The sequence below is a fragment of the Podarcis liolepis genome, assembly GCF_965112155.1.
Source record: "Podarcis liolepis genome assembly, chromosome: 15".
Lineage (NCBI taxonomy): Eukaryota > Metazoa > Chordata > Lepidosauria > Squamata > Lacertidae > Podarcis > Podarcis liolepis.
The window spans coordinates 369262-385598 of NC_139566.1; the positions used below are offsets into that span (position 1 = coordinate 369262).

A 16337-nucleotide genomic window follows, 5' to 3' on the forward strand; every position below is an offset into this window, starting at 1 on the left:
TCGGGAAGAGCACGCCTCCAATCTGTTCCTGAGATCCCTCGACCTGGCTGACCAGGACCTCTCCCCAGGATGGGAAAACAAAATAAGTCCCATGGGTCTACAGCATATTATTATGGATAATAATTTATTGTTATTATTATTACTACAGTCAAATCTTGGTTGTCCAACATAAAGCCGTGTCGGACGTTCAGCTTCCAAAAAATGTTTGTAAACTGGAGCATTTACTTCCTGGTTTTCAGCGTTCGGGAGCCAAAACATTCCAAAGCGGAGGCATTCGGGATCCGAGGTTTGACTGTATTATAATACTGATTTATATCCTGCCTTTTTTTTGACAGGGACGCAAGGCAGCTCAGAGATAAGATCGAAACAGCTAAAAACATTGAGTGGGGTGTGGGTGTGTGAAGAGCAATAATTAAAAAACATGCTGAATTGCAACTCATTACCAAACTTAAAACCATGGAGAGACCTGGTTTGAACAAAGACACTGGATTCTTATCTCATTATACATAACTAAGCCATTTCTCACCTTCTCACCCCTTGCCTTTTTCTGTAAGACCTATTGCAGTCGTTAAGAGTCGTCAACAGGCTCATCTCAGCTATCTGCCAATCTCCCATTCCCACCACCCTTCTGAGTAATACCCCTCCCCACCTTCTCACTATATAGAAGGGTCTGGCAACTTCTGTTTCAGTGTATCTGAAGAAGTGTGCATGCACACGAAAGCTCATACCAAGAACTAACTTAGTTGGTCTTTAAGGTGCTACTGGAAGGAATTTTTTATTTTAAAAAACATTAATTGATTTTAAACACACATATTAAATGACATGATACAAAACACCCACAACATACAGAAAACTACCATAGCTATCCACCTCCCCCCTTTGCCAGCCTCTGCCACAAGCACAACCAACTTTTGAGTTGCACCCAGCGGCTTTCTGCTCCAAGGAGACCCACTGGCATTGATGGGCAAACGGGGCCTATTCACTTAACCTTGGGTCTGCTTCCAGGGGGGGCCACGGACTTTGCTTTTCTCCGATCAGCCCTCCAAATCGGTGCCAAGGCCCCTGGGCATCCTCAGGTACCCCCTTGGGATATCTGGGGGCACTGATAACGAGGCCACCCCCCACTCACGGTGAACGTTGAGCTTGATGGAGGTCTCCTTGCCCGCTGGGATGGCGTCGTTGGCGCAGCGGCAGACGTAGACGCGCCCGATGTCCTGGTCGGTGGGGTTGATGAGGAGCTGGCTGAGCGTGGATTCTCGCTTCCCGTCCGGCAAGACTTCCTGGAGGGGCGAGAGAAGGAGACGGCCGTGTGGGGAAGGGCCGGCTGGGGGGCGGGTGGTTTTCTCCTGCTTTGGAGGGCAGGATCTGGATCAACGGGGAAGGAGATTCTGACTGAACATCAGGAGGAACTTTCTGAGGGTGAGAGTTCTTTGGCAGGAATTCCTTGCCTGCGATTCCTGCATCGCAGAGGTTAGTCTAGATTACTCTTGGGGTCCCTTTCCAACTCTAGAATTTTAAGATAACACAATATTATTACTATTATCTATTACGTTTGCATGTTGCCCTTCATCTGAAGACCTCAGGGCAGTTCACAAGATAAAAACAAATGCATAATAAAAACAGGAACAAGAATGGTTCCAGTCCTCCGAAAACAAACTTTAGATTCCAGTCCTTGTGATTCTGAATCAAGGGCTGATCTAAATGAGAACAAAGGACAGAGCCAGATTCTTCTGTCCATCCAGCTCAGTATTGCCCACACTGACTGGCAGCAGCTCGGGGTGTGTGTGTCTTTGTCCAGTCCAACTTGGAGATGCCGCCAGGGGGGGTTGATTCTGGGACCTTCTGCAGGCCAAGAAGGTCTTCTGCCACTGAGCTCCAGCCCTTCCTCATATCCAGTTGTGGCGTTTTCTTCCTTCCCTCTTCTCCCTGCCAGGAAAATCCTCTCTCTGCTCTGTGGAGTTTTCCTCTCCCTTCTCAATTATGAATCCCATCTCCCTGCCCCCCCCCCAGTCACCACCACTGGAACTTCCTCGCTGACGGCCCCCTCCCTGCACCAGCTCCTGAGCCAAGCCGTTCCCGCTCATTAATCCCCCCAGACATTTATGGGGCGATAACATTAATTCCGACAACCTCGTTGGGCCTTTAATGGGCACAGGCAGAACGAAACAGGAACTTGGTTCGGCTCCAGACTTAATTTGGAAGCGGCGGTCCGTGCAAAATGCAGCCAGGCTCCTTCCACTCGTAAGGATGCAAGAAAAGCCCTGCAGGATCAGGCCTATCTAGCTCAGCCTCCTGTTCTCACAAGGGCTGCATGCCGCTCAGACTCTCGGTAGAGTGCCTCTGGAGCTGGAGGTTCCATAGAAAGAGAAGAAGAGCCTGGCTGCTGGATCTGGCCAAGGGGAGCCCATCTAGTTCAGAATCCTTTTTCTGCAGGGCTCAGCCGGATGCCACAAGAGCTGAGCACAATGGCAGCATCTAAGAACATGGAAGAGACTGGTGGATCTGGCCAGGGGCCGGGGGTGACGCACCCCCATATTGCCGCTTGGGGAGAAACAGGCACGGCCCAGAATCCTGGCTCAGGGTGGCAAATCAGGTGCCCCAATGGGAAGCCCAGGGCTGTTGCTCAGAATAATAATAATAATAATAATAATAATAATAATAATAATAATAATGAAAATAATGAAAATAAATTTTATTTATACCCTGCCCTCCCCAGCCAAGACCGGGCTCAGGGTGGCTAACACCAGATATAAAAACAATTGATTAAAATACAACTTAAAAACAAGATTAAAGATGGAGGCAGAGCACAGCCAAGGTGGCTGGCAGCCAGAGATAGCTACTTATCTCCCATTAATTCCTCTTTTTCCTCCACTCACAAAAGAAAGAAAAATGGGGTGGGGGGCGAGAAAAGCTCGCTTCTGAAGCTCATTGGAAGGAGCTGGAACTCCTGGGTCCTTTCCTTCTGTTCTCCGTTCCAAGAGCCAAGCCAGAATCAGGCCCCCTCCTGACATGGGGGGGGGGGCGGGTTCCCTTTGGTGAACCAGAAGGCGCAGAGTCCCATCTTCTGCTCCAGGTTTGGACAGAGGAGACAGCGGGGTTGAGAAGGCAGCCAGAACTCCCTGCTCAAATGCAGCGTGCGACACTTTTCAATTAAGTGAAAAGGCCAGGAAGAAGAGACAAGTTTGCAAAACTCTGCCTGGCCTGGAGAAAGCGGAGGGCGAAATGTTTTTCTCCCTCTGCCGTAATGCTAGAACTCATGGGCATCCAATGAAATTGGCCGTTGGGAGATTTAGGGCAGGCACAAGAAAGTCTATGCAGCTCAGCGTTAAGCTGTGGAACTCCCTGCCACAGGAGGAGGCAGTGATGGCCACCAACCTGGATGGCTTTAAAAGAGGATTGGACAAATTCATGGAGGAGGAGGAGAGGGCCCCTAGCCACCCCGGCTTTGCTCTGCCCTCCACTGTCAGAGGCAACAAACCTGGGACCTCAGGAGAGGACAGGGCTCTTGAGCTCAAATCCTGCTTGTGGGTTTCCCATGGGGAACATGTGCTCTGCCAGCGTGGGAAGATGGTGCTTGGCTAGACTGACTATGCGCCTGATCCAGCAGGTTCTTCTTATGTGCAAACTGAGGCAAGACTAAATGACATCACAAAACTCTCTGCAAAGCCAGAAAAACCTGTGACACCCTGTCCTGGGAGTTTAGGCTCCCCTGCAACTCCTGCAAGGATTTCCCACAGCTTTTTCAATTTTATCCATTCCCGGATCCAGCAAATACAGGAGGCTTCATAATATAACTTCAAAGACCCCCCTCTTCTGGGTCCAAAACAACCTGCAAATCCACAGCTATGCAGCAACTGAATGCATGAAGAATGGTCTCCGCCTACAATATCGCCTCATCTCCAGGGGTCTGGCATACATGCAAAAGTTGCTGGGCTGCAACTAAGGAGACACCTCCTTTGTCACCCTGCCTCCCCCACCAGCGGGATCCGAAGCAGCCCCCCCTGCCCCTACCGTGGTCGTGGCCGCTTCCAACTGCTGCACCCCATCGCGGAACCAGACGATGGTGGCGGCCGGCTTGGCATTGCGCGCCCGGCACGTGAGGTTGTGCGGGGTCCCAGCCCGCAGCAGGATCTCAGGGGCTCCATCGATCATGGGGTCCTCGGGAGGAACTGCGGAGGGAGAGGCAAAGAGGGTCAGCCATCCCTTTGAACTCCTGCATGCTGCCCCTGCCCTAGGATACACTTGGCTCCCCAGGCCAGGAAGCCATTCGAGGTCCTCCAGGTGTGGCTGAACTACAACTCCCAGAAGCCCCAGAAGCCAGCCTGGCCGATGGTCAGGGATGTCAGGAGTTGGGAGTCATAGGTGTTCCCTGTTGCTGCCTCATGTGAGCTCCCCAGCCTCCGGAAGAAGCCCTGCTTAGCCCCCTCTGCTTTCTATGGGGTGAAAGATGTGCGGGTTGGACTAGATGACCCCCTGGGGTCCCTTCCAACACTATAATTCTACGATTCTTTGATTCTACTCTTCTTCTGTTCAGTTCCACAGGGGGGATTTAAGAAGCAGCTGCCTCCGCTCCGCTCCTCTCTGATGAAATATATATATATCTCTCCCTCTTTGTGATGAGCTCTTTCCGCAAGGCAGAGAGGAACTCTGCCTGCTACCTGCAGAGATTTCGGAAGGCTGGGCTCTCCCTCCTTGTTCTCTCCTGAGTGGTCTTGTTTTAAAATTGCTCCGTGCAAGCTAGCTGGGTGGAGAGCAGCAGCTCTTCAAAACACGCCACGACTTTGCAGGATTCCACCTCCCCTCAAATAATAAAAGAATCCAGGCTGCATAATTCTGAAATATTGATGCTGCTTCAGTGACAGGGAAACAGAGGGTCCCTCACGGTTTTCCTCTCTTTTTTGGGAAAGAAAAATCAAGACCGAGTTGACAGCCTGATTGTCACTCAGGAAGATAAAGAGACAGGCCCCCCCCTTTTCTTTTTTTGATGGATTCATTTTCCTTAGATATAGACAGGGGTCCATTATTGATTTATGATCACCCTTTTAATTTAAAATAATAATATGAGCAACAACCTGCTAAAAAAAGGCCTTGTTCAGAGGAAGAAGTGAAGATGAAGGAGGGGAGAAAATGGGGCGTCTCACTGGCGCTTGTTAATTATGAAGCAATGAGGGGGGTCAGGCGGAGAGGGAGGCAGAGGGGCGTTTGATTAGGAAAGAGATTTGGGGAGGCTTCCCTCCCCCTCTTGGCTTGCAACTAATTCACAAAGCAATTGTATGCAAAATGTACAGGTGAAAAGGATTGAGGGGTCTGAGCAGAACAGAAGCTCAACAGGAGCCAAGCGTGAGATGCAGCAGCAAAAAAGGCGAATGCTATTCTAGGTTGCAGGAAGAGAAGTCTAGTGTCCAGATCAAGGGAAGTAATAATACCACTCTATGCTGCCTCAGCCAGACCCCACCTGGAACACAGTTGTACCTCGGTTTACGACCTTAATCCGTTCCGGAAGTCCAGTTGCAAACTGAAACCGGTCGTAAACTGAGGCGCACTTTCCCCAAGGAGGCTTCCCTTCCACTGTTCAGATTCCGGCCGTAGACCGAGGTGAAGTTTGCAAACCGGGACACTATTTCCAGCTTTGCGGAGTTGTAAACTGAAAAATTTGTAAACTGGACTGGTCGTAAACCAAGGTGTCTAGTTCTGGGCACCACAATTTGAGAAGGAGATGGACAAGCTGAAAGATGGGCAGGGGAGGGGGACTGAGATGACCAAGGGTCTGGAAGCTGAGCCCTGTGAGGAATGGCCGAGGGAGTTGGGGGTGCTGAGCCTGGAAAAGAGGAGAAGGAGAGGAGATACGAGAGCCCTCTTCAAATACCCGAAGGGCTGTCACAGGGAAGATGGAGCTCCGGACAGAAGGAGCCGGACCTTGATCAGTGGAATGACCAGTAAGGAGATGCTGAGCCGAGGGCCATTGGGCAGGAGGGCAGACACCCTGGGAAGGCGGCCGACTCTCCTTTGCTTGAGGTTTTGAAGCAGAGGCCAGGATTATTTAGCACTGCCAGGGGTTTGGCTAGATGACCTTTGGGTTCCCTTCCAGCTCCACTATTTCTGTTCTCGCCGACCTTCCCTTGACTGGCTCAGGCCAGACCACTGGGGTGGGGAGGGGGTCCTGCCTTGGCCATTGGTATTCCTACTGGCGCGTCTCCTCCATGCGGCTGACAGCCAGCCGTTTGGGGTCAGCAGCTGGGGCAGGCCGCTAGAGACACCCAGAGATCCATTCTCATGGCCACAAGTGGGGTTTGGGCAGGGAAGGACGCCAGGGGTGTAAATGGGGTGGGGAGGGAGAGGGAGAGTCTGCCCCCCCGTCCCCCAACAACCGCAGCTCCCCGATGCTGATTGGGGGCTGGCAAAAGCCCGTCTCCTTCCCCCTTCTGCATGTTCAGTCGGGATCTCCGCCCTCGAAATGTGAATCAGTCGGTTTCGATCTTGCTCTCCGGAAACAAGATTGCTGCAGTTTCTATGGGGCAGCCCCTAGATATTTGGAAATGGCCACCAAAGCCCCTCTCTGTCTTTGACAACGCTCCCTTCCTCTCGGTCCTGGATCCCCAAAGCTGCTCCAACTACGACTCCCCCCTCCCCCCTCCCCCTGCCACCCGCAGGATCAGGCCGTTTCGTCCCATTGATCGTGCCTCTGCCCCCCCCCCCACATTCCCCCTCCGCTCTTAATGCCTTAATATATATTCATGGCCAGCATGAGTTACACTTGCCGTGGGGGGCTGTAAATTTGTGTTCTCCCCCACTTGCTTCATAAAAGCTGCAGAGGAATGTTAGACCCTGTGGAAAACTTCGGGGGGGGGGGGGCGGACTCTGTGCTTCTTCCGCCTGCCTGCTCCCTCCTCTCCCCCACCCAGCAACTAAATTAGAAAGGAAAAGCAAAAATGGAGAGAGGAAATCTTCGCTAGGAGGTTATTTCTGCCCCTGCCCCACAAGTGAGAGAGGTTGCCCCCACAGCTGGGGTCAGTCTGACCCTAATCTGCTCCCCCAAAAAACCAGGAGCCCCCACTTTGTCTTCATGAGGTCCCAGAAGGAGGGGCAGGTGTCCCTTGGGAGGCTTCCTCGGGGAATCACAGAATCGTAGAGTTGGAGGGACCCCAGCGGTCATCCAGCCCACCCCCTCTGCAACGCAGGAAGCACAGCTAAGTCGCCATTGTTATCTGTAGCACCAGGAGAAATGAGGTTTCCAGAAGAGGGCCGAGCCTGGAGCAGCTTGGAGAAGAAGAGGGGCACAAGGAAAAGAAGGAACGTTCTTTCACATGTAGTGGAATTGTAAAATAAAAAACAAAAAAATATTGGGAAATGATTTACAATGAATTGAAAAGAATGTTTAAGATAACTTTTGTTAAAAGACCAGAAGCTTTTTTACTAGGCATTTCAGGTCAAAAGAGAAGAAAAAAACTGTATGCAACAACAGTGGCTAGCATTTCACTAGCCCAAAGATGGAAAAGTGATGAAATACCAACCAAAGAACAATGGCAAGAGAACTGATGGACTATGCTGAAATGGTGAAGCCAAATGAGAGACTCAGAGACAAAGACAACGGAGATTTTAAAGAAGATTGGGAACCATTTATGCTGCGTCAATGGAATCAATGTAAAGAAATGGACTCACTCGCTGGGTTCGAGTAAACGCTTACAATTAACAATATAAACATAGAAGCTATAAAGATGAGGTCAAAATGATAAGAATATAACAGCATTTAATTTAAGGATATAATATTGAAATATAGTATTGTAAGCAGGTCAAGTTCATATGTAAAAAACCAGAAGGGGAAGTTGAGGGAAGTCATGGGGGGGGGGGGGAGCGGGGAATTCAGCTTGTTATTATTTGCTATGATGTAGTTGTGAACAAATAATAACAATGTTAATATATATATATATAGAGAGAGAGAGAGAGAGAGAGAGAGAGAGAATAAATAAGAGGGGCCGTGATAGAGGGGTCCAAGATTGTCTGGTGTGAAAGTGGACAGAGGTTTTTCCCCTCCCTCTCTCGTAATACTAGACCCCAACGGAGGTTCCAGTGAAGTGGGATGTTGGAGGAATCAGGACAGAATCCAGGTTGTTGCAGGAACAGCTAGAGATCCGCGCGCAACACCGTTTAGAGCTTCTCTAAGAGGCGTCCCGAGTTCTAGTCTTCAGTTCTTCCCCAAAGGGATGGGGGGGACGGATGAGGAGAAATGTCAGAACAGCACTTACTGAGGACTGTCAGCTTGGCGCGCCGGGAGCGAAGCGCGGCTTCTGTGGCCTGGCACTCGTAGAGGGCATCGTCCGAGAGCTCGGCATCCGTGATCTCCAGGTTGTATTGTCCAGAATCAGAGGCTCCAATGATCCTGTACCGGGGCCAGGCTGCGAGAGATTTTTAAAACAAAGGAGATGCAATGGTCAGGCCATGGTGAACAAGCAGCCACAAGGAATTTCTATTATTATTATTATTATTATTATTATTATTATTATTATTATTATTATTATTAGCCTGCTTTTTCCCAGGACTGCGACACAAGGCGGCTGAAGCAGAAATTCAGACAAGACACATAAAACACAAAAAACTGGAAACATAGAAAAGATCATCACTAACAAATAATTAAGCTGCTGTTGAATTAAAAAGCACATCTACTAAAAGAGAAATGATAAGCATAATAATAAAAACATTGCAGTGTTATTTAAAAGCCCCTTCCTTGAAAAGCAGGCAGTTCCCAAAGGCCTATCAAGGGAAAAGAGGCTTCTCCTATTGATGGCATTTATCTACTACTTGATCATTTAGGGTTCCTGAGGGGTGCAGAGAAGAAAGGAACCAGGTGGAGAATGAAGAAGTCAGGGACAGCCAGGCGCCTGCCTTTCCGCCCTCTGGAGCACCCAGACAGTCTTCAAAGGCAGCCCCAGGGGGAGAGGCCTGCAGTAGCCCAGCCAGAATGCCAGGCTTGCCCTCCTGGGCCCGGAGTCAGCCACCATTTCTCCAAGGGAGCCTGCCAGCGTGTCCTGCCGGTCCCCTTTGCATGCAAAATGGGCACCTCAAATGCCCAGTTGAGGAGAAAGAGCAAAGATCGCCCCCCCGAGAGTGGAGTGAGCCTTTGAGGAGCTGAGCTGCTTCTTTCAGTTCCTTCCCCTCCCAACACCAGGGATCCAGTTCCCTTTCCAGTGCCTGGGATCCATGATGGGATCCTCCATGGAGCTGGCCAGCCTGGCTGATCCCTTGGGAGCAAACCTGAGAACGCAGCAAATAGACTAGGAGGAGTTTCCCGGGGGCCTTTGGGGTTCTCCTTGGCCCTCCTGCCTGCTTCCCCCTCCCTTTAGTCCTAATAAAGTTCCTTAATTGGACTGCCACAGTGCGCGTGTCTGCCAACCTCGGGGTTTCTGAATCCCACTTGGCCTTCAGGCTGCTGGGAGCTGAAGACGGGCGTTTCAAGCGACCAGGGCACTCCTCTGCCAGAGGCAGGCTGCCTTTATGCTCAAGTAAAGCACCACTGCGCAGCAGAGTGCTGGATGGGGGCTCCCTCCCCTGTGGGGCTGAAGCAGAAACCGGGCGGAGAGGAAGACCTCCAGGTGACACCGCAGGGCTCTTGTGCCGCAGCTGAGCAGCAAAGGGAGAGGCCTTCTTCCTTAGTCACACAAGCCAGGAGGAGAGAAACTCTGTGCATGTGCCGAGTTCATCATAGGAACAGCCCTCATGTGTCTGCATAGGCACCATTTTGCACACGTTTCATGGTGATCCTCGTCTCTCATCCCCAAATTTCGGGACTGGCCTGGGCTCACCCAGAGTTCCCTTCATGCCGTGCTTTGCAGTCATGGGTCCGGACAGTGGTTTATACAGATTTTTTGATCCCACCTCTTTCTCCGGGGAAAACCCGTTGTTTACCGCTGAATCGGGACAAATGGTGATCTGTGCCAAACCCCATTGCTGTTTGCTTCGATTCAGCAAGCAGGTTCTCGGGGCGAATCATTTCTCCCCACTATGGGAGAGAGCCGCAGAATTTGGAACAGATCTGTGTGGCGGTGGGGACCGCGGCTTGTATTCCCAAGGAGCCCGTTTTCTGCCCTTAGGAAGGCTGCAGACGTGCGCTTGACGCCCCCTGCGCAATCTGCACCCGTGCAACCTCTGCGAGGGCTGGGGAGGCAGCACCAAGGGGGCTCCCTGCTCAGTCCACCTCGCCGCCCCCCTCCAGGAAGAGCAGGTGCCAAGGAAAAGAATGTCAACATATGCAAATGAGCTCAGCACGCATAATTTCCTCGTTAAAAGTGGCAGAGTGCAGCTTTCTCCGGGTGTACCACCGTAATAACCTCGGCGTCAGGTTTTAATTATTTTCATTTATTTGTTTTACTCCCAGGACGCTGGTCTGTGGAGGCGGGCGATGGCTTGGTCAGGGCGAATGGGGAAAAGGTCAGGCGGACGTCTGCAAAGTAACCGTCCGAGGAGTTAATTAACAAAGGCCGGAAAAACAGAAGGGCATCCTGCTCTGGCCGGTGGAGTCCAAGGGGTGGCTGCCCCCTCCTGCCCCCTAGAAAGAGGACCAGCCTGAGCCCCCCCACTCCATCCCCACTGGCCACAAAAGGAGCCTGCTTTCCCCTCTCCTGGCCAGAATGAAGAACAGAAGGAAGATACCTTGGGATCCCTTTAGCTCAGCATTGTCTACACTGACTGGCAGCCGCTCTCCAGTCCTTCTACACACAGGGCAGGGTTGAACTGTGGAACTCCCTGCCACTGGAGGGAGTTTACAAGAAGACTGGATAAATTCATGGGGGAGGAGAGGACTATCGAGGGCGATGAGCCAGGGTGGCTTTGCTCTCCCTCCACGGCTGGAAGCAGCAAGAGAATGCTCTTTTGCTCGGATCCTGCGTGTGGGTTTCGTGTAATGGGCACCTGGTTGGCCACTGTGAGAACAGGAGGCGGGACTAGACGGGTTGCTGCCCTGATCTGACAGGATCTTCTCATGTCCGTGGCAGAATCGGCTCCAATGGTGCTCTGAGGCCAAAATTTGGTGCCCTCCCTAGCCCTGGAGCTGCCTTGCCAACGGTGCCCAGCTTTGGGAAGGAGGTGCTGGGGCCCCAGCAGAGTCCTGGATCCCCGTGCCTCCTTCTTAAAGCCGGGAAAGCGCTAACTGGGCTTTGGGGCATAGCTGTCAACTTTTCCCTTTTCTTGTGAGGAATCCTATTCGGAATAAGGGAATTTCCCTTTAAACAAGGGAAACATTGACAGCTATGCTTTGGGGAGGAGGCGGGAGGACTCTAGGACCCTGTTAGAGCCTCACTCCTTCTTCCCAAAGCCCAGCGCCTCTCTTACTGGGTGCCCCCTCAGCTCAGCGCCCAGTGCCCCACTCACACAGCCCTGATTCTGCCCTGCTGCCACCAGAAAGGGAAGACCGGCCTGCCTTGGAGTGGAGGTCCTTGTTGCCCAGCCCTTTGCTCTGGACTCGAAGGGCTGATCTCCCTCCTCTACCTTTTCCCTCCCCTCCTGTTTCCTCTTGTGCTGTGTCTTCTTATTTCGCAAGCCTCCCTGCCCCACTTTCCCTGCCAGATTGCCTTATGCCCATGCGCCCCCTTGACAGCTTCGATTGGCAGAACTGGCCTTGTTGCAGGGGCCACACAATCCCTGTAAGAACTCAATATTTCAGCGTGGAAGCATCTGTACCCCGGAACCCCCTGCCTTTTGGCATTGGGCACGGTGCCCTTTTCGGCACCTGCTGAGAACATTTTTGATTTGGCAAGGCTATACCCGCCTGTGGGTGCAAGTTTTGATCTGCCACTCTTTTAACTTTTTGAGCCTTCTTAAAAAAATTATCGATCATCTTGTGAAATGCAATAAAGTTGGGGGATTCATTTTGCAAGGCGATAACTGTCCCAAAATTAAAGCTGGAGTGTTAAAAAAGAAAAAGAAATCAAGAATGAAATGGGAAAGAAGTGTGTGGGGTGCCCATGCCCTCTCCCAGTAGGTGGCGCTGTTGGCACACTCATTGGGGGCAGCCAGAGCAGAGAGAGGAGAGAGGCCAAGGGAGCAATCATAAAATTCCTACGCACAGAGGGAAGATGCGTCGCCACCCTCCTCATGCGACAACCCTCTGCCCCAGGACTGGGAGGAGAGGAGACACAGGGCGCGGTGGACACCTGCTCAGCATGCAGAAGGTCCCAGGCTCCACCGCTTGGCATCTCAATCTAGGGCTGGCCATGCCGCCTGCCTGACAATATTGAGCTGCCTGGCTCAAGTGCCCGACTCCGCCAAGGCCGCTCCCTCCGCCCTTGCTTCAGAACAAGGAGGTCTGGAGAGACCTGCATTGGCTCCCATTATGTTTCTGAGCACAATTCAAAGTATTGGTGCTGACCTTGAAAGCCCAAAACGGCCTCAAAGGCCCAGAAGACCTGAAGGAGCGTCTCCACCTCCATCGTTCTGCCCAGACACTGAGGTCCAGCTCCAAGGGCCTTCTGGCGGTTCCCTCCCTGCAAGAAGTGAGGTTACAGGGAACCAGGCAGAGGGCCTTCTCGGTGGTGGCACCCGCCCTGTGGAATGCCCTCCCACCAGATGCCAAGGGGATAAAGAACTATCTGACATTTCAAAGACATCTTAAGGTGGCCCTGTTTAGGGAGTTTTTAATGTCTGATGCTGTATCGTGTTTTTAATATTCAATTGGGAGCCACCCAGAGTGGCTGGGGAAACCCAGCCAGATGGGCGGGGTATAAATTATAAAAATAATGGGCATGACAGAATGTCTGCTTTGTGTAATAAAGGTCCCATTGCAAGCAGGGAGAGGTGCTGCCAGTCCACGTAGCCCAGTGGTGTCCAAACTTTTTTCAAAGAGGGCCAGATTTGATGAAGTGAAGGGCCGTGAGGGCCGACCAAAGTTGTTAACCTTGTTGAACTTTTTTAAGGATTTTACCCCAAAGTTGTTGATCTTTTTTGGGATTGAAGTTGCTTTTAGGTTGAGGTTCTTGAGGTTTTTTAAGGATTTTACCCACAGGAACCAGATTAAACCAACTGCCCCCCAAAATGGACTTTGGACATGGTGTAGACAGTGTCAAGCCAGATGGGTCTCACTGGCCTGCCTGGGCCCCACACAGCTTCCAGAGTTCCACCTTGAGGCACATCAAGGGGGTGGGAGACGATGCTTCTTTAAATCCTCTGTTCTTACAAGGCCCTCTATTGGTAATTTTTGGGCAGAGGGTAATAGAAACGATCAACACGACTGTATGGAAGAATCTAAAGTTTGCAGAGGAAAAATATCCTTTTGAATTATATACCCAAGAAATGCTAACAAAGGGACAGTGCAAATGGACTCTCTTAGTCCAGCAAAAAGACAGGTATTGATGAATTGGAAAAATAAAAAAGAGTGCTTGAAAGGCGAAGATCATCTCTCTTCTAGCAAGTCAGGCCACGGGTCTCCCTAGCTCAGGATTGTCCGCACTGGCTGGCAGCCGCTCTCCCAGGTTTCAGGCAGGCGAGAGTCCCAGCCCTGCCTGGAGACGCTGCCAGTGGGGATTGAGCCTGCAGCCTTCTGCATGCCAGGCACATGCTCCAGCCGTCTCCATGTCACAGCGAGGCTGGAGGTGAAGAGACTGAGAGGGAAAGAGGGCAAGCGTTGCTTTGGCAAGCCAGCTGAAAGCACAACATTGGCAGCCAAGACCCCCCAAAAAGGCAATTTCGCAGCCCGAGAGAAGAAAAATTCAGGGTGCAAAGCAAAGCTCCTTCGCAGGACAAAAATAACAGTGCAGTCCACCCCCAGCGCCACCACACACAGAACGCAAGGAAGGGGTTGGGCTAGATGGCCCTTAGGAGTCCCTTCCGGCGGCCCAATTCTCTGGTTCTACCTTTGAGGCCTTGCCCCATCCCCAGGGCCAGGCCATCCTTCGTCCACTGCACGATCCCGGAATAGTTCAGCACCACGCAAGAGAGCACAATCCTCTGCCCGGACACCACCGTCTGGTCCTCAGGCTCTTCGACAAAGCGGGTCTGCAGAACTGGAGAGAGAAAGAGGCGCAAGAGTTTGAGAACAGACCCCAAATTATGCCGTAGGAAGTCTTATCATTGCTGTTATTGTTCTATCAATATGCGTCTGACTGCTTTAATTAAAGCATAATTATTATTAATCCAGTGGTGGCATAATGGTTAGAGAGTTGGACTAGGACCTGGGGGAGAGCAGGGTTCAAATCCCCCCTTGGGAAGCGAAGTTCACTGGGTGTGACCCTGGACCAGTCACTGCCTCTCAGCCCAGCCCTACCTCACAGGGTTGTTGTAGTAGGGGTTAAAAGAGATGGGGAAGAACCACGTCTGCCACCTGGAGCTCCTGGGAGTAGAAAAGATGGGGCAGGAGGGCAACCAATAAATAAACGTAAGAAATAACTTGACAGCATCTTTTCTGCCTTTGCTGGAGGAGCAGTAGGGATACTTGAGCAACATCAAAGTGCACTGAAGTGTCTCGTGCGTGTTTTCCCTCTAACCGCCACCAGGCGGCGCTATCTCTTAAGTGTGCTGTTAACAAAGTGGCGTAAGGGCATTGCGGCATTGCAAACAGGGAAGCACCAGGCAGCCCAACACTTTGGTTTCTTACTCCTTCACACTTTGCTGTTCTGCTTCCACCACCAGAAGACGCAGGCGCTAATGGGGACCCGACACCAGCAGAAGTCGATGCATGCGCAGGCGCTGCCCCCCTCACCTCCCTGGGCCTGACAGCACCCGCCTCGCCCGCTCTCCGTCGGCTTGTGGGTGCAAAGTGCAGCTCGCTCCCCCCGTCTCCCTCTCTCTCTGCCCGGGAGGAAAGAGAGAGATCAGGTCGATAGCGGTAGATTTTTCCCTTTCTTTTTATCTGGAGCAGCCGCTGCCGTCACATGGCACCCAAATGAACCGCCAGCCCTGGGGTTACAGGGAGATTGATCGGCAGCGGGGGGCAGGCCCCCCTCCCCAACGCCAGCCTCTCTGTGCGGGCTCCGGGGGGAGAGAACCGGCTGCATTGCCCACCGACTTCAAATGAAGTCACAAAAAGGAAAAAGAAATGGGAGCAGGCAGATTCTTGGGGAGAGGAGAGGAGAGGAGAGGAGCAGTGTTTCTCCCCAGCCCAGGCTGGCAGCCTGCACTCGGAGGTTTGGAGAGTTGTTTTGGAATTGACGCAATAAATTCAGCCCCAAAGCCACCATCCCTCCCAATGAAACTAGGGACCCTTGCTTGTTTTTGATCCCTCTTTCCCCACCCTGGTCTGGCCCAGCTGCGGAGGCTGTCCTCTGCAGATCACCTGCTTGGCATGCAGAAGGTCCCCAGATCAACCAGCCAAAAGCATCTCTAGGTCAGGCTGGGAAATCTGCCCCCCCCCATGCCTGAAATCCTGGAGAGCCATTGCTGCCAGTCAGTGCAGGCAAGACTGATCTCATGGGAGCAATTCAGTAGATGGCAGCTTCTCAACCTGCTGTTTGGGAAGAAGGTCTGTAGCTTAGTGGGAAGAAGAAGAAGAAGAGGAGGAGGAGGAGGAGGAGGAGGAGGAGGAGGAGGAGGAGGAGGAGGAGGAGGAGGAGGAAGTATACCCTGCCCATCTGGGCAGCTCAATCCCCAGGCAGCATCTCAAGGCAGGGCTGGGGAAAAGATCTTGTCTGCAATCACTGCCAGCATCTTGACCATGTTCCTCTTTAATTCCGCATAACAACTGAGTGGGGGACTTGAACCCCGGTCTCTCCCAGCGCCGAGCCTGACACTCTCTCCAGGACACCACCCTGGCTCTCAAACAACGACTCCATCCACCCTGCATGCTCTAAGCCCAGAGGGCGTTTGCTTTTTTTAAGCAAGTCCTTGTATCAAAAATAATTTGCAGTGGGTTTTTAAAAACCCCAAACCACAACACACCAACATGTTGCCCAATTTATTGGAGATGCTTTTTGAGTTGATTAAGGTTTTTTTATATAAAAAATCAATTAATCTAGTCAGTTAAACTCGATTACAGGCTACAGCACCAGTGAATGCGGACAAGTCTTCAGCGAGGGATAAAGGATCACAGGGTGACCGAGGGGGAAATGAGGACAGGCTGGGAGACCGTGAGAAGAGCCTGCTGGATCAGGCCAAAGGGGGCCGTCTAGTCCAGCGTCCTCCTCCCGTGGAGACCAGCCACAAGCAGGATCCAACCACAAGAGCAACTCTCCCCTCTTGAGTCTTCCAGCAACTGGCAAAGGGAAGCGTGGCCGTCTCCTGCTGCGAAGGGCAGAGGGCAGCCTTGGTGGCTAAGATCCTGGGTGCTGGATCCGGCCAAAGGGGGCCCATCTAGGCCGGCATCCTGTTCTCACAGTGGCCAAGCATTGCCTGTGGGAAACCAGAAAGCAGGGTCTCTC

At 52.0% G+C, this 16337-nt stretch overlaps 2 protein-coding genes across 2 annotated transcripts in view; one reads left to right on the forward strand and one right to left on the reverse strand.

Annotated features, from left to right (window-relative positions):
- The window catches only part of LOC310694203 (uncharacterized protein), a 246994-nt gene that overhangs the window by 61503 nt on the left and 169154 nt on the right, over window positions 1-16337 (forward strand). The window lies entirely within an intron of this gene.
- Window positions 1-16337, reverse strand: part of KIRREL1 (kirre like nephrin family adhesion molecule 1) — a 125643-nt gene that overhangs the window by 13983 nt on the left and 95323 nt on the right. The window contains exons 2-5 of the mRNA XM_083477051.1: window positions 13839-13988; window positions 8244-8393; window positions 4012-4169; window positions 1130-1280 (exon numbers count right to left, since the gene is read on the reverse strand). Coding sequence (XP_083333177.1) covers window positions 1130-1280; window positions 4012-4169; window positions 8244-8393; window positions 13839-13988 — 609 coding nt within the window. The remainder of the gene's footprint in view (window positions 1-1129; window positions 1281-4011; window positions 4170-8243; window positions 8394-13838; window positions 13989-16337) is intronic.